This window comes from Suncus etruscus, chromosome 11, assembly GCF_024139225.1.
Source record: "Suncus etruscus isolate mSunEtr1 chromosome 11, mSunEtr1.pri.cur, whole genome shotgun sequence".
In the NCBI taxonomy this organism is placed as follows: Eukaryota; Metazoa; Chordata; class Mammalia; order Eulipotyphla; family Soricidae; genus Suncus; species Suncus etruscus.
Window position 1 is genome coordinate 14,016,573 of NC_064858.1, and position 18,657 is coordinate 14,035,229.

General features: G+C 32.6%; 1 protein-coding gene across 1 annotated transcript in view; it reads right to left on the minus strand.

The window, feature by feature from the left end:
* ADAMTS20 (ADAM metallopeptidase with thrombospondin type 1 motif 20) overlaps positions 1 to 18,657 on the minus strand; it is a 150,091-nt gene that overhangs the window by 52,156 nt on the left and 79,278 nt on the right. The window contains exons 21-29 of the mRNA XM_049783876.1: positions 17,866 to 18,076; positions 17,582 to 17,746; positions 16,996 to 17,160; positions 14,800 to 14,919; positions 13,757 to 13,864; positions 13,020 to 13,184; positions 12,225 to 12,512; positions 10,817 to 10,978; positions 6,980 to 7,156 (exon numbers count right to left, since the gene is read on the minus strand). Coding sequence (XP_049639833.1) covers positions 6,980 to 7,156; positions 10,817 to 10,978; positions 12,225 to 12,512; positions 13,020 to 13,184; positions 13,757 to 13,864; positions 14,800 to 14,919; positions 16,996 to 17,160; positions 17,582 to 17,746; positions 17,866 to 18,076 — 1,561 coding nt within the window. The remainder of the gene's footprint in view (positions 1 to 6,979; positions 7,157 to 10,816; positions 10,979 to 12,224; positions 12,513 to 13,019; positions 13,185 to 13,756; positions 13,865 to 14,799; positions 14,920 to 16,995; positions 17,161 to 17,581; positions 17,747 to 17,865; positions 18,077 to 18,657) is intronic.

Consider the following 18,657-nt stretch of genomic DNA (forward strand, 5'->3'; position numbering starts at 1 on the left):
TAGACCCCCAGTTAACATCATGTATGAAGGTAAAATCCAAATGGATTAAAGATCTAGATATCAGACCTGATACCATAAGGTATATAGAACAACACGTATAGGTAAAACACTCCATGCCATTGAGACTAAAGGTATCTTCAAGGAGGAAACTGCACTCTCCAAACAAGTGGAAGCAGACATAAACAAATGGGTGTACATTAAGCTGAGAAGCTTCTGCACCTCAAAAGAAATAGTGCCCAGGATACAAGAGTCACCCACCGTGTGGGAGAAACTATTCACTCAATACCCATCAGATAAGGGGCTAATATCCCTCACACCTATATTTATTGAAGCACTATTCACAATAACCAGACTCTGGAAACAACCAAGATGCCCTTCACCAGACGAATGGCTAAAGAAACTGTGGGACATATACACAATGGAATATTATGCAGCCGTCAGGAGATGAAGTCATGAAATTTTCCTATACCTGGATGTACATGGAGTCTATCATGCTGAATGAAATAAGTCAGAAGGAGAGAGAGAGATGCAAAGTAGTCTCACTCATCTATGGGTTTTAAGGAAAATAAAAGTCATTTTTGCAACAATCCTTAGAGACGAGAGGAGGGCTGGATCTTCCAGCTCACTTCATGAAGCTCACCACAAAGAGTGGTGAGTTTAATTATAGAAATAACTACACTGAGAACTACCATAATCATGTGAATGAATGAGGGAACTGGAAAGCCTGTCTAGAGTACAGGTAGGGGTGGGGTGGGATGGAGGGAGATTTGGGACATTGGTGGTGGGAATGTTGCACTGGTGAAGGGGGTGTTCTTTACATGACTGAAACCTAATCAAGATGTTTAAATAAAGAAAAAAAAGAGAAAAAAAAAACCAAATCTTTGAAACACAAATCTTTACAATTGTAGAGTATAAAGCATGATATTAATAACAACATGAAAATATAGATCTTGTCAAATTTTAATTATTCTTTTTGAACCATTATTGTGAGTTTATTTTTCATACTATTTTATTCAAGTCTAATCTCAGAGTTACTTTCCCAAGCTGATATCTTACATTTACACTTTATGATAAAATCTCTACTCCTGTCTTATCCCACGAAACTTATATTAAGAATCTTTAAGAATGAAAAACAATGGAACTTGAAATAACATACCTTTTCATAGATACTGCTATTCAAAGAGTTGCTATGGAAATATTTGTTAAATTACTTAAATTAATGGCCAAGAACAGCATAGGATTTAATATTTCATATTTCTATAAATATTTTAGTGTTCGCTGTGGGAGTTAACAGAAATCTATTCAATAGTCTTACTTTCTAGTATTATTAGAAAGTATGAAAGTAATATACACAGAACTCTCAAATGAGAAATAAAAAGAACGCTAAAAAAGTTCTGATATGGGAAAAGTTACTGTTGAAATGAAAATCATATATTTATTTATCATATAGTAGGATATTTAAGACAAGAATGGTTTGGAATTCTACTACACATAGTTTAGATTATAGACCATAGATACAGATGATCATTCCATGCTGAGATGAAGAGAGTAACTTCTGCTCCATTAAGATGCTTATCTTGTTCTTTTTGGGGGGTGGACCCTGATGCTGCTAATAAAAATAAAACCCCAAAGCACTCATCAGACTTCAAGTTATTTTCATAGAGAATAAAAGGAAGAGAAAAAAGAATAAATGGCAAATAGACATACAGTTAAAAATATTAGTTAAACAGGGGCTGGAGAGATAGCACAGAGGTAGGGCATTTGCCTTGCGGGTAACCAATCCAGGATGGACCTGGGTTTGATTCCCGCCTTCCATATGGTCCCCTGAGCTTGCCAGGAGCAATTTTTGAGCACAGAGCCAATAGTAACCCCTGAGTGCTCCTGGTGTGGCCCAAAATCCAAAAAAAAAAATAAAAAAAATAAAAAAATAAAAATAAAAATTAGTTAAATATTATGGTGCCATTGGCATTATTCTTGTTCAGTAGATTCTCATAACAATAAAACCTGGAATAGAATTAAATTTGGTGTTTCACCTGGCTTAATAATGATGAAAATTTTATATGTTCAGCAAATTTGTGTGTATATTTTTTGGTGAAATAAGGATTAAAATTCCCTTCAAAATATTAATGCAAAACCAGATTATACATAATCAAATTTGCATTTTGCATCATAGTGCTCCATCAATCACTCTCTCAATCACGGTTGCTACGTAGATTAAAAAAAAAAGAACCTCACCCTACATTCTGATTATACTATTTAGTTATTTAGTTCATTCGTCAAAGTAGCAAACTTTTTGCATACAGAGATATTGGTGGTTTATTTTTAGTGATTGGCACTGTACTTATCATGTAAAGGGATCAGTGAATGTATCATAGAGACAGCAATAAACATAATATATAGAAATATTATTTTATAATAATGATATGCTATAAGTAGCATGCATCATTATTAATAAAGTAATATGTTAAATTTGGAATAAAGATTTCTAGCCACTCAGTATGCTTAAGCAGATTTTCTAAATTTAAAAAAGTGACAATTATCATAAGCATTTAAATGAACAATCTATAAAAATTCATAGCTGCCTGCCTATGATTGTCTCACACTTTACCTTGTTTTCCTGGTGGCTGCTGGTAACTCATTGCTTTCATGGAGCTAATGAGACAATAATAAAAAAAAAACTTTCTTCCTGAATGAATTTGCTACAGATTAGGTATTACAGTGCAGGAAAGATCACCCTCAATGCTCTTTTACTGTATAATGATTTTGCAAATTAACTACATTTGTGTTAAATCACATGCTCATTTCTTATGACCCTTTGTTATTTTACTCAGTTATACAGATCTACAGTGAAAATATTATATTAAAAATTTTGAGGAAAATCACAATAATCAAGCCTATAATCAAGCTTATTCAAATATAAAGCTTTCATTTTTTAATTTATTTAGATAAGAACTTTTTGAGTCTGGGTCAAGAGTATAGACAGAAGGTTCTTGCCTTACACACAGTTCACCGGGTTCAATTCTCCGTATACCATATGGTCCCCTGAGCACTGACAGGAATGATTCCTGATTGGGAGTCAGGAGTAATCCCTGAGCATCACTCAGTGTGCTGCTCGCCCCTCCAAAAGAGGGACAGAAATTTTTGAGGTATTAGATATTAAACTTAGAGCCTCATATATGCAAGGCAGGCACTCTATCATTGAACCACAGTTTAAGTTTTCAAAATGTAGAATAATTTTCTCATTTTTGTCTGAAAAATAAACATTACTGACTAACTAAATATAATCATTTCAATAAAAAAGGGATTAAAATACTCCTTTACTTCTGTATTTGATCATTATAAAACCCAAATTATGTAGAAATACGAATATTTCTGTTCTCATAATAGACATTAATTTTGTTGCCAAACTTTTTATTGTATGTAGAGCATAAAAACACTATAAAATCACGAAAAGGAAACATAGTGGGCTCATATAGATAGATGGTAAAATAATTTAATTTGGAGAAAATCTGAATAAATGATTTTATTATGTTACATGTGATGAATGTAAACAAATATAAAATCTTACCTTTTGCAGCCTTTCTTGGTCAAAAGAAGCATAACTCTTACTATCTTAATAAGTCTGTTTATACCATAAATGTTTATAATATAAACAATATAAACAAGAATTATAAACAAGAATTAAAAGACTTGACCACTACAATTCATACTTTAAAATAATAATAGTTTCTGAGGCTGGAGAAAAAGCCAACCATGTAATGTGCTTGCTTGGCACTAAACCAGTTTTTATTCAACCCACAGAACACTATAAGGTTCGCTGAATCCATTTGGAGTGATCTTTGAACACAAGTCAGGACAAAGCCCTGAGCATTGCCATAGGCTTCCTCAGAAAGAGAGGAACATAATATAGGTTTCTAAAAGAATTAACTTAAAAATAGAAGTAACTGAAACATATAAGAAGCAAAGCATATTCTTTTCAACTATGCAGTTTTTAATAGGATAAATTAAGTTATTTTTAATTAGCATTAACAAAACAGAGACATTTCTTTATTATAGTGTCTGCTCAGTGACATTAAGCACTGATGCAAGAAGTCAAATTACAACATACAGATTTTTTATGCAAAGCATAAAGCAACATATATGTGATTAATAAGCAAGGTTAAAAATACAATCATTTCACATTGACTAGTTAGAAAATTAAAGTTACTAAGTTGACATATGTTAAAGATTTATTTATTCCTTACTTTAATCATGCTTAGATATTACAAAACAAAATTTCCTACACATGAAAAAAATGACATGCATACAGAACTTTCTTACTAATTACATTATAATTATTTGGAACATCACATTTTAATTTTGCTTTCAAATAGCATTTATGATACATATACATTGTATATACATTCTAATTTGAAAACAAGGTCTGTTGAAATTAAAGTTATCATGGAAGAATATAAAACTGGTTGTTAAGAGATAATCTATAGTGTGGCTAATATGTAGCAATACTGCAAATGGTACAAGATAATATCTGAGTTTCAATTTTATTAAACACTTATAAAAGTTGATTTATGAAATGAAATTTGGCATATGATGGAAATATTCAGATACTTTTGTGACATAAAAGTTTATACTTATAAACAGTAAATAATTATATAAGATTCTTCCATAAACAATGTGATTTTAAAATTATCATTTTTATCTTATCAAATAGCAGGTAGTACAAAGCAAAATTATTCAAAAAACTTTTGAATAGACATGAAGTTAATAATAAAAAATCATGTACCTCTGTCTTACTATCTTGTAATTTTATATGATTCTTTTTTTGAGCATTTATTTTTATTATAGTATAATATCATCGAGTTTTGGGGCCAGAGAGATAGCACAGTGGTAGGGCGTTTGCCTTACACGTGGCCGACCCAGGATAGACCTGGTTTCTATTCCAGGCTTCCCATATGGTCTCCCGAGCCTACCAGGAGCGATTTCTAAGATTAAAGTCAGGAGTAACCCCCTGAGCACTGCTGGGTGTAGCCCCAAACCCAAAATAATAATAGTAATAATAAAAAATAAACAGTAATTTTCATTTATGACAAAGGTTATATACAAAAATAATGCCATTAAACCATTAAAAATTGTAACCATGCTGCTTAAATAAAGAAATTATTTTAAAAAGGTTATAGTATTATATACATTTCAAAAAATATAAAGATATTGTATGATATATTTCAATACAATATAAAAGTATTGCGTGATGGTTTATACTTTAATTTATAAATTGTTGAATGTCATTTTATTTCAATAATAGGGCAAAAGTGTTTCTACTATATTGACTATAGAAGTTTGGTAACATTAAAATATTTTAAAATATTAAAGATTGAAAATATGTAAAATACTAAAAAGGGAATTTAATTTTAATATTTTATATATTTTATGTTAAATTTCGAATATGTGGTTTCCAAAATTGTATATTTTCAGTTAAATATAAAGTTATGTAACTTAAAAATCTCTCTAATTAAGATCTTCAATCCACTATTTTATGCTAAATTTCTAATATGTGGTTTCCAAAATTGTGTATTTTCAGTTAAACATATAATTATGTAACTTAAAAAATAGCTCTCCAAGTAGGATCCGCAATCCACAGTGGATAGGTTGCTTGTCTTGCATCAGGTCTATCCCCAGCATCTCAGATGATCTCCTGAGCATAGGTAGTAATGATTCCCTAATGGCAGAGCCAGGTGTAGACCTGAGCACCATCAAATATGGCCTCAAAAGAAAAAATTCTCTCCAATTAGACTATAAGTTCCATAATAGAATGTATATATGTATGTACATATATATATATATATAGTTGCATTATAGCAACTAAGTTTAGGATGGTCATTAAAGATGTATTAAATATGTGAATGAGATCTATAGTGAAATTTTTTTCTTGAACAATTTCAACTAAATGATGTTTGTCTGATGCAGCAAATGAACTTTAAGACCTTCCTGTAAAGTTAAAAATAATTTATTATTTCATATCAACTGTCTCACTTTGATGACTAAGATTAGCTTTGCTTTGTACTCTGTTTCCTAGTTTTTCATACAGCAGCAATTAAAACTTGCATTTACATATACTGTAAGCTTTGAATTGGGCAAAGCAAAAATATTACAGATAAAATAATAGGCAATATTCCAGTAAAAATGCCTACACCTTATAAATATAGGTTCAAATTAGTCTTTCTATAAAAAAGTTATGAGCCAGTTTTCTATCAAAGAGGTGTACTTCAATATGATTTAAAACTTCAAGACCATAAAACTACTTTCAACATATTCAAAATATTACTCTTCAAAATCTGGGTATGTAAAAAATACTTGAGAAAATTAAACATTCTTAAAACAATGTTTTGTTTATGGATCAAAAATATATTTTGACAAATCTCCAAAATACAGTAGTTCCACATAGTAGAAGACATAAACAGTAATATAAATTTTATATAAATCAGTCATTTTATATAATAAACTGTAAACATTTATTTCATCTAAGAAAATGTATCTTTGTAATATTTTCACATTTGTAAACAAAATAAGACAACAATGAAAAAAATAAAGTTTTAAAGTATGTTATTTGCTTTTATATCTGTTACTGACATTGACAGACAAAAATCTGTTAAATGCTCAAACAAGACACAGACTTAATTTGGCATTGTTACAAGCACCAGTTAACATTTTACATATGTAAGTAGTAAAACATTTCTGATTAATTAAAGGCCAAAGACATATAGTAGACATATTTTTCTTATGGTAAAAATTTACTTATAAAAATAAATACAAATAAAACTCTTGCATATATTAGTACTTAAAAGTAATGGATTTTTCCAAAATCAATGCATTTAAAACACAAGAGTAAATATAGTGTGTGCATTCCACAATTTAGAAAAATTAAATTAAATGGCACACAGTTAAGTAAAACAAAAAGATAATGCGAAGAATATTATCATACCAATTTCCACGGTCCCCGATGCCATGATACATCATCAGGGCAAGCATGCATATGACATTGTATCACACTTGGTGGCTTATTTAGGATTTCACAGTTTTGCTCTTGTGATATTTGGCCATTGGGAAACTGACATATTACAAATCTTGACTTTGTGCCTCCTCCACATGACTGTGTACACTAAAATCAAAAATAGAAAAATTCAATGTTATGTGACTTTTATGAGAAAATAGCATTGCTTTAGTCAACATTAATACATGATAATTAAGGCTAGAGTTTAAAGTGTATTATTTCTTCACAATTCTCAATATTTCTTTCTAGATGAAAAATAAAAATTTAGTTTTCTATTTTAAAAAAGTGATGGGATGTTGAGGGGCTGGGGAAAGACTAAGGCACTGGCCTTGCACACAGCAGACCCAGATTTAATCCCCTATTCTCCCTGGTCTCAGAGCTCACTCTAAGAATAGAACCCGAAGCACAAAAGAGTGTGACCCAAAAACAAACAAACAAAAGAAAATGCTTAGAACAGTACAATGTGAGATATTTCAACATTAGATAGTTCAAAAGTCTTAGAAATATTAGAAGACATTTAGAAGATATTAGAGAGATGTTTAATGCATCAGAAGGAGTAAATTCCAGTGCTGCTGGATGGGACCAAAAGAAATAGAAGGGAAAAAATAAAGGACTTTAAAGAATAGGTTAGAGAGATAATAGAGAATGCAGCCAATTCTGGTTTGAATCCCTAAATCCAACAGCATTGACCTAAGCAAAATAATTAATAACAACAACAACAACAACAACAACAACAACAACTTCTGATTTACAGCACTTTTAGTGTATCCTAATCACAATTTTGAATAGGTCTTGAGTATTACTTGCTCTGAAAACCCAGTCCCCTTTAAAAAAGGAGATTAAGGATCTATATAAAATAGACTCCTGGGTTTGAAGCGATAGCACAGCAGTAGGGCATTTTGCCTTGCATGTGGCTGACTCAGGACAGATCTGCATCCCCTAAGTAAGAAAAAATTTCTGAGCACATAGCCAGGAGTAACCCCTGAGCATCACTGGTGTAGCCCAAAAACCAAAATAAAAAATAAATAAATAAATAAAACAGACTCCTGGCAGTATCTAAAACTGAAAGATTATGTCAAAAGCAAAAATTGATTTAAGTAATAAATACTAACTAATCTGTGACATCTGATCAAGAGGTTACAATATGGTTTAAAAGCTAATCAGGGAACTGGAGAGACAGTACATTGTGTCTTGCAAACAAGTGACCCAGGTTCAATCCCTGGCACCAGATTTTAAAAATATTTTTTTTTATTTTTCAGATGTAATTTGCTTTTTGGTAAATAGTAATCCATTTAAAAACATTCAATATTATCACCTGGTCAGATGTTGTCTATAGACAATGATTTCTAAAATCCATAAGAAAAGAAAATAGAGAAAATCTGTTTAGAATAATGAAGAAAAAAATGTTCTCCTTGGGTCAAAATGATAGCACAGGGGGTAGGGCATTTGCCTTGCATGCAGCGAAGTTGGGACTGACCAGCTCAATCCCTCGCATCCCAAATGGTTTCTAGAGCCTTCCAGGAATGATTTCTAAGCTCAGAGCAAGAAGGAACCATTGAGCACCAACGATGTGGCCCAAAAAATGTCCATTAAATTAGGTGTTTGAGTTAGAGGGATAGTATAGGGTCTAACACTGCTAAATTTTGGTTCATGGCAAACCTAGCTCAATAATGACACCTGAGAACTTCCAGGAGTGATTCCTGAGCACAGAGCCAGAAGTAAATCTGAGCACAGCAATGTTATGACCTAAACTTAAAAATATATATATAGGGACTAAAGAGATAGTACAGTGCATAAGAGAACTACTTTCCTCACAGTGACCCAGGTTTGATTGTCAAAATCCCAGAATCTAAGTATAAAATCTAAGTATAACAGGAGTTAATGCTTGAGTGTAGAGCCAGATGTGATTTATGAGCGCAGAGCCAGAAGTAGCCCCTGAGCACCTTTGGGTGGCCCAAAATCCAAAATAAAGAAGAAATACAGATAGCCAAAAGACATATGGAAAAAAAAAAAGCTCCACATCACTAATCATCAGAGAGATTCAAATCAAAAAGAATTACCATCTCATGCCACAGAGACTGGCATACATTACAAAGAACAAGAATAATTAGTGCTGGTGGGGATTTGGAAAGAAAGGGACTTGTATTCACTGCTGGTGGAAATGCTATCTATTCCAGCCTTTCTGGATATTCCTAAAAAAAAACAACAAACTGAAAATGGAGCTCCCATATGATCCAGAAATATCACTGCTAGAGATATCCTACGGACACAAAAGCACAATCAAAAACTGCCCTCTGCATGCCTAAATTCACTGCAGCACTACTCACAGTAGCTAGAATTTGGAAACAACCCAGATGCCCTGTAACAGATGAGTGGCTAAAGAAATTGTGATGGAACATCTACACAATGAATCACTATGCAGCTGTCAAGAAAATGTAGTCATATAACTTTACTATATATGGATGAATATGGAAACTATTATGCTGAGTGAAATAAGTCAGAGGGAGAAAGATAGACACAGAAGAGTCTCACTCATCTGGGGAATTTAAGAAAAAGACAGTATGGTAATAATATCCAGAGACAATAGAGATGAGGGCTGGAAAGATAGGCCAACCCACAATATGAAGCTTACCACAAAGAGTGGTGAGTTCAGTTAGAGAAATAACTACATTAATAACTATCATAAGTATGGTAGTGAGTGAGATAAATGGGATGCCTGTCTTGAAGACAAGACAGAGGGTGGGAATGGAGGGAGATGGGTTGTATTGGTGGTGGGAAGGTTTCACTGGCTAAGGAGAGTATACTTTTTATGACTGAAACCCAACTACCTACATGTTTGTAAACATGTGTTTAAATAAAGTTTTTATTATAATTAAAAAAATATTTTCCCCTTCTGACCCAAAAAAGTACAGCACAATTTGTGTGCTGCCAGAACACCTCATAGTCATTATACAGAAGTTTTGGTCATTGCATGTTCAAAACACATCATCATTATACTTATTATAATAGCCAAGATATGGAGCAACCCAAATATCCAACTACAGATGACTGGAGCAGGAAGCTATAGTATATATACACAATGGAACATTATGAAGCTCTCAGAACAAAATCATGTAATCTGGATATAATGTGGATGGAACTATAGGATATAATGCAGAGTGAAGTCTATCAGAAATAAAGGAACAGATATAGACATAACTCTTATATATGGAAATTAAAGAAACATAACAAGGAAGCAACAAAGATCCAAAGGTAACATAATGAAAAAACTGATTCATACAATTGAGGTGGAGGTGGGCAGATTGAGAGAAGGAGTTATTGAGGTGTTGGGGTGGAAGAGTAAACTGACTATTATTGTGATGTTGAAACTTTGTGCACGAGAAACCATTATTAATACTATTTTAAACTACACATTAAAAATATTTACTGTTTGCAAATTTTTTGTAAGTAGCTATCCTAATTTTAATTTAGGGTATGTAGTGAAGTGAAACTATTGATCAATAGCTATATTAAATGCTTTAGTTTAAGCTGGAGCAATAGTGCAGTGGATAGGTCATTTTCCTTGCCCATGGTTGACCCAGAACCAAAATGGGTTCGACCCCTGGCATCCCTTATGGTCCCCAGAGCCTGCCAGGAATAATTTCTGAGTGCAGAGCTAGAAGTAACCCTTGAAGGCTGCTGTGTATGTCCCCCCCCCCATAAAAGTGCTTTATTTTGGTCTTCAAAATTGTCATAATATCCACAAGATTAAACAGTGATAATACTTACTTCTCCCCAACTTCCATAGTTCCATTGCGGACAAGGTTCCAACTCACAGTGCCTTGATTCTGGGGGCTTAGAAGCAGGATCACAGTAACTAGCACTCTGTCCATTCTCATCCTGGCAAACCACAACTCTACGTTGAAAACCTCTAGCACAACTACTAGAGCACTGAATAGGAAAAAGGAAAAGTACAGAAATTACTGATGTCACATTAGAAAATTATCTGCTGAGAAACAAATTAGTGCTTTTAACTGTCAAATTCAAGTTTTATGCCTAAATTCTCTCCATAGACTCATAATTTGAATAGAAAATATTGTCCAAACATTTGAATTTATGAGATACTTATTATAATTTGCTATTTCAAAGAAAACTCTTTAAAGCTTACAATCAGAAATTCATAATATTGTTAACAATATTCCTGAAAGTAAAACTGAAATTGTCTGAAAGTGTCATTAAGTAAAAATAAAAAAATACTCGACAGAACACATTACTTTTTTCATTGTGATTTTCTATATTTTATTTATTTAGTTTTTATTTAGTTTTTGGTGTTGGACCACACCTGGTAATGCTCAGGGGTTACTACTGGCTATGTGCTCCAAAATCGCTCCTGGCTAGGGGGATTATATGGGATGCTGGGGATCAAACCCAGGTCTATCCTGGATCAGTAGCATGCAAGGCAAACACCCTACCACAGTGCTATCACTCTGACTCCAGATTTTCTATATTTTAAATAATAATATAAAATATAAAACAGAATTATTCCCTTTATATTTTATCATGACCAGCTTCCTCCTTTGTAATTTCCAAGTTTGATTTTCTTCTACGACATTTAAGTTCTTACATTTTAATTTTAAAAGATCTTGCTTTTAGTATAATGAACACACTAATCAGTTTTTTAAAAATTGTTCCTTTAAGGGGCAGAGCTATAGCACAGCATGTAGGATGCTTGCCTTGCACATGGCCAACCAGGCTTCAATCCTCAGTAAGGCACGTATCAAATATGTTGGTAATAATTTGTGTTGGAGGGGATGTGGTTAAAAAGGAACTCTCATTCACTGATGGTGTGAATACTGCTTAATTCAACCTCTATGGAAAAAGTATGGAGTTTTCTCAGTAATCAGATTTTTAAGTGCTACAATAATATCACATTAGCGTATAATTTGCTACAATTTCTGGGGACCTGCATTTACATCAAATAATGCTTAACTCTTTTAACCTTCAGGTAAGTTTAGCTATAGAACATTTTAAGATTTATACTATTAATTGACAGATAAACTTTGAACTAGAACTTCTAAGGCTTAAATTATTCTTCTTAAGATAAAATTAGTATTAAGCATATGGAGCATTGAAAGATACCTGTTACAGAAATACAGCAAAACCATAAAATTAATATAACTCAAAATCCCTGGCGTACCGATCCCCACGGTCCTGTTCTCCATTGGTTTCCTCTAATTGCTGAATAAATTCCTTGATTTTGATTGTCTTCTGGTTTAGGAATTAATGGGAAATTCCTGCTTGGATAATGGTTAGGCTGCTCAGAACTTGGGAAGTGGCTGTAGATGGGCGGGCAGGCTGCCAGGTGACATTCTTGTTCTGTCAAAGGACGACCTTCAGGGTCACAGTAATTCTCATTAATTGGCTGATGATAGTTGATGCATAGAACGTGTCGAGTTGTTTTTCCATGGCCACAGGAAGCTGAACACTGAGCACAGATTTAGCCATTTACTAAAGGATCTACATTAATGTCATTGAATATAACATATAGTTAACTTTACGTGCCATAAAACATAAGTGAGGACAGAAGTTAGATCACTGGCTGGAGCAAATTCCCCTGTAGCTTATAGTTCTACTTGGAGTGACCTCTGAGCACAGCACTAGGAATTGCTCCCAGAATGCTGGGCGCATACCCTCCCCTCTGAAACAAACAAAAATAAAACAATATCTAAAACTAGGTATTTAGATATCTAAAAAATACTTAAAACTTTATGCACTATACTGTGGGATCACTTAAATCACAAGTGCGAGACATAATTTCTTTTATTTTGTAGCACTCCCTCCTGCGAATGCCCATGTCCTACTTCAGGGCATGAAATTGTACTAAATTCATGACCCTTCACTTTCACTCTCTCTGATCACTCTCTCTAATCACATACTTATTCAATTAAGATCCTCATTGAATAAAACAGTTTCACTAATAAAACATACTTACAGGTGACCAATTTCCAGTTTGCCACTCTCCACAATAGCTAAAACAGTCAGATATTTCAGCAGGTCGGGGTAAATAAGCACAATATGATTCATCTGCTCTTTCACCATGAGCATCACGGCAGCTTACATAACGGGCTTGGTTACCTCTTCCACAAGAAACGGAACACTAAAAAGGATGAGTTATAGCAAGTATATGTTATTAGTTTATTTCTCTGACATATAAATGCTTCTCAAATTTCTAAAACATCAAGGCTTTTTTTTTTAGTCAAATTATATTACCTTGCCTCACTTCTGTGTCAAATACAGGTAAGGCAGTACATACCACAATCAATTGAATTTAGTAAAGTGCACAAATAAGTATATTAAAGAGAGCAAAAGTCTCAACTCCTTGATATACTTTTAAACAAGATACAGAAAACAGTTTTCTCTGAGAGAAAATTAAGATGTTGAGGTCAATTCAAATAGTTTTGAAACACTTGAAGCATTATTTATTATAATAAAGCATATTATTCCCATTTTGCAGATTAGAAAAAAACCCAGAAAATTTAAACTACTCAGAAAAAACACAAAGAATTTATTTATCAGATTATCTAGTTCCAAAACATTAACTTTATGTACATCAAGACACTAGCAAATGAGTACATAGCACTAATATAGTAAATTTACAGCCACATTTTTTCTTTAGTGTATAAAAGGATCCTCAATAAACACTGTACCTCTTTAAAGTAATTTACTTACTGGGGTCCAAGAACCATGTCGCCATTGTGCCATATTTTGAATGGGAACTGCTGGTAATGAAGTAGCCCCAATTTTAGGCATAACTGAGCAAGGTGTAACTAAACAGTCCTGTTCAATAAAAAATTTCATAAAACATCTATTAAATATTTTGATGTACATTAACTTCTCTATGGTAGTTTCTCCTCCCCCATATTTTATCAAGATCAATTGCATACTAAGTTAAATCAATAATGTAAATACGTTTCTCCCTTACCCCACCGAAAAATAAAAAGGTACTGCTACTGGCTAGAAGTAGATAGTGAGGCCGAATCATATAGTTTGGATCATTTTGTTTGATCATGGAAAAGGAAAGGCGTTTTAATTCTTAAAAATCACCAATAGACTCCCTCTCTTTCTCTCCCCTGCCTGCCTCTGTGCAGGGTGTTTTACATTATATGACTGAAACTCAAACATGTACAATTCTGCAATTGTGAAAAATAAGAAACTGTATTATGAAAATCCTTGTAACTACAATGTTTAAATAAAGTAATTAAAATTAATATCAATAGGGGCTAGAGCAATCAGCAAGCAGATAAGGTGCTTGCCTTGCACAAAGCTGACATGGGTTCGATCTTCTGTATCCCAGATGGTCTCCCAAGCCTGCCAGAAGTAATTTCTGGTGCAGAGACAAGAGACAGAGTGCAGAGATAGGAGTAACACCCAAGCATTGTTGGATGTGGCCCAACTGTCCCCAATCACCACTAAGATAAAAAATTTTGAATGAACACAAACATTACAATAATTAGTAAAATAAGCCAATAATATTGGTAATAATATAAACCATCTGCAACTAAAAGGATGAAAATAGTTATTAAAAAAGTGATATAATGGCAGCTAAAAAGTTAAAAAAATCATTGAACTATGCAGTTGTAAACTCAATAATGATAAAAATCTATGAATGGTACCATCTTAAAATTAAAATTAAAATATGTATAAATTTATCACACACAATCCTCCTGTGTCATAAATACTTTCGCTTAATATCCATAAAGATAGGTCTTTACCTGTCTGTCTTTTGGGCGACTTGCTTCATGGCACATTTTTTCATCTAACACCAGACTAAACTGATCATTCACACATTCAACAGCACGCGTCTGATATCCATGTCCACATGTGACTGAGCACTAAATATATATATATAGATATCAGATAATACATTATTCATTACATGAGCTTAATTTTTAAATAAACAAATATACTTTTAGTAATACTCTTTACAATAGAACTTTAAATTATCAAATTTAAACAATATACATAGGTATTTAAATCATGTCAATATTAAGGAAATATTAAAGTTAAATTTGACAAGTATTAATGTTCCTTTATAAAATGATATAAATGTGCCACTACAATAGAAGTCTGATAGTTCAAAAAGCTAAATAAATAAAATTTAAGAAAGAGCATGTTTTTAAAAGTTTCCTGGAAAATGTATATCATTTAATATGCTAAGTAAATTTCAAGGAAATAAAGAAGAAAGATCATAGGAAAAGCATAAGTATGATCAAGAAAAGCTTTAAGAAAATATGGTAATGTACAGTATGATAAGATGTGCAGTCTTACTGCTTATCCTGCAAATTCCTAATCTTTTATTTCATGAAACTTCTTTAAAATAAATCCCACTTTATATATGAAAAATATAATAACATAGTTACAGGACATATTTACAGTTTAATCAGAGCTTATAAAAACCTAAAATCTGTTGTTAAAAATTAAGTTGATGTGGGACCAGGGAGATAGGTTTAGTGGGGTAGGAACTTGTCTTGAAAGCAGTCAACCTGGTTTGTTCCCTGGCATTCAATATGGTTCCCCAAATACCAACAAGAGTAATTTCTGAGTGTAGAGCCAGGAAATTAAAAGACTCCTGAGCATTTACTGGTGTAAACTACCCAGCCACATCCACAAACTAAAAGATAATAATTTATTGGTTTTTTGTGTCATAAGTGATAGTGCTCAGAGATTATGTTTGGCTCTGTGCTTGTGTTTCTATGGGCTGTACTCATAAGTGTTGCCAGATATCAATTTTGATTGGCTACATCCAAGACAATATAATATTTCTATAGTCTCATTGTAAGGTCCTTAGTGTATAATATGAAAATATGAATTTGAAGAGATATATATGCTCTTTCAAAGTAATTTGATCATTATTTACAGTAGTCAAGAGTTAAAAATATTGAATAATTAACTCACTGGTGGTAAATAAAGAAAATGTAACATGTGTACACCCTGATATACTATTTGGCTATTGAGAGAATAAAGGAAGAGAGAGATAGAAAGAGAGAGAGACACAGAGAGAAGAAAAATAGGTAGGTGGGGGAGAGCAGAAGGGAAACTGGGGACATTGGTGTAGGAAATGTGCATTGGTGAAAGGTATAGTACATTGTATGACTGAAACCCAAATATGAATAACTTTTATCTGTGGAGAAAAACAACTTTTTTATGAACAGCCTTGTAATGATAGTATTTAAATAAACTAATTTTAAGGTAAAATTTTATCATTTACAAAATTAAGGAAGAAACCAAGATTTTATGCTAGTTGAAATAGTTGAATAGAAAAAGACAAACTTGGAACTGGAGTAATAGCTCGGTGGTAGGACATTTGCCTTGTACCCAGACTACCTGGGACAGACCCGGGTTCAATCCTGGCATCCCATATGGCCCCCTGAGCCTGCCAGGAGTGATTTCTGAGTGCAGATCTAGGAGTAACCCTTGAGCACCACCAGATGTAGCCCAAAAACCAAAACAAAAAAGAAAAAGGAAAAACATGTAGTAACTACATTTTAAAAATACACACAAAAAATTCCTAGACAATAGAACCAAAATTGTGACTATATGTTGAAAAGGAAGAATAATGCAGGCAAAAAGGTTTTGGATGGATACCAGAATTATAGTAACATCATGTAATATATGCAGATGCCAATGTATACCCAAAATTTGGTTTCCCGATCTTACATCAATAAACAACAAAAATTCTAAAACAAAGATGCATCAAAATTAGCAGTACCAATTATTTGGCTGATAAAGGTTAAAATTTCAAGAGGATTTTTTTCAGCATTCATTAAAAGTTTTAATAATAATTAACATTATTAATATTATTATTACTGATTAATAATAATATTACTTATTAATGTTAGTATTTTAATAATTACCACTTTTCTGCTATTTTCACAATTATATTAAATCACAAAAAATTATATACTCACAGAACCCCATGATCCTACATTCCAGGTACCACATGATCGAAGCTCACAGGATCTCAGAGAATCGGGCTTGGTGGTTGGATTACAGAAGGCATCATTAAAAGTTTCTTCATTTAATTGACACCATACCTGTCGCTGCTTCATTCCTTTGCCACATGTAACAAGACACTGTAAGAAGACATCTGATTATCATACATTTTCAGTTGTATAACTGAAAAGAAGTACAACTCCTCCATAAGCATTGACTAAGGAAAATCAATCAGGTAATGTGTGTTGCCATATTTTAATAAAAAACAAGATATAAGACTTAACTTTAGGGGCCAGAGCTAGAATAAATATGTACCTTACTTAGGCTCTTGTGGGCAAGAACTTTCTAAGGAAATCTGCTAGAGATGAAAAAGTTAAGTTATGTAATTGTTAGCTGAATACTGCAAAGAGCTTAAAAACAAATATTTTTAAATGCCTTGAAACTAGTTATTTATAAGATAATAGAATAAGTTTAAATATTTGTGAACTATATAGAGTCTTAGAAAAAAAATGCTAGCACACAGTATTGTAAAATTTCTAAGCCTTTTGTGTTTACTGTTACCTCACTCCACTCACTAGTGGCCCAAGTGGGACAGGGAATTTTATTGCAATTCTCTGTTGTTATTTGGAGAAGACCTTGACATTCTCTGTCCACAAGCCGGTGGCCAAAGTTATTGATGCAGTAAGATTTTCGAGACCTTTCCCCTCCTCCACAAGTCTTTGAACACTGGATAAAAACAAAAATTGGTGAAAGATGATAAAAAAAAATTAAAAACTTTAAATGAACGGTATATATTAAATAGGTAAAAGATGTAACATTTCTTTAGAAATGCCCTTTATTTGTACCTGGGACCATTCTGAATAGTGCCACCTTTTTAAGACACAGTCACCGTGACATTGTTCTCGGGTAGGAGGTTTAATTTGGTCACTACAGTAGTGGTCATCTACGGGAACAGTCTGTCCTTTATGAATAGAATACTTCATGCAGTGAACATCTAAAGATCTATAGCCTTGACCGCAATAGGATGAGCATTCACTTTTGCCAATGATGTGCCACCTAGAAAAATGCATGTCATAAATAGTATGATAATGGTGACATTTAAATTTTTGTTTTAGGAAACTCATATCTATGTCTATATAGAATAATGTTTTGAAATCTGCTAGTACACATTGATAAATACTGTAAATATTTAACAATTATTAGAGATAAAAAGTTCTTAGCTATCATGTGGCCCACACTTATATTTTAGATGAGAAAAATGAGACTCAGAAATATGTATTACAATGATAAAAATATTTTAATTTATTGATCAAAAAATCTTACCTTTTTCCCCCAAAATTTATCTAGCATGCTCCTCTGGTGTATATATAAATGAAGCTAGTCTTGTTAAAGTGATGGTAAGAAAAAAAGAATATATCTATTGACATTCCTCTGGTATTTAGACAAATTATTCCAATCACATTTAGCCAACTATCATAAAATATGAATGTACCAGTGTAAAAACTAAATTCATGTAGTTTCTATTCCACCAAATACTTCAAGTATTTAATCATACGTCATTTCAATGCAATAGATGAAATCTATATTAGAAAATTCTAGCATTAGGCATTTGATAAATGTCTTCAAAAACATCAGTA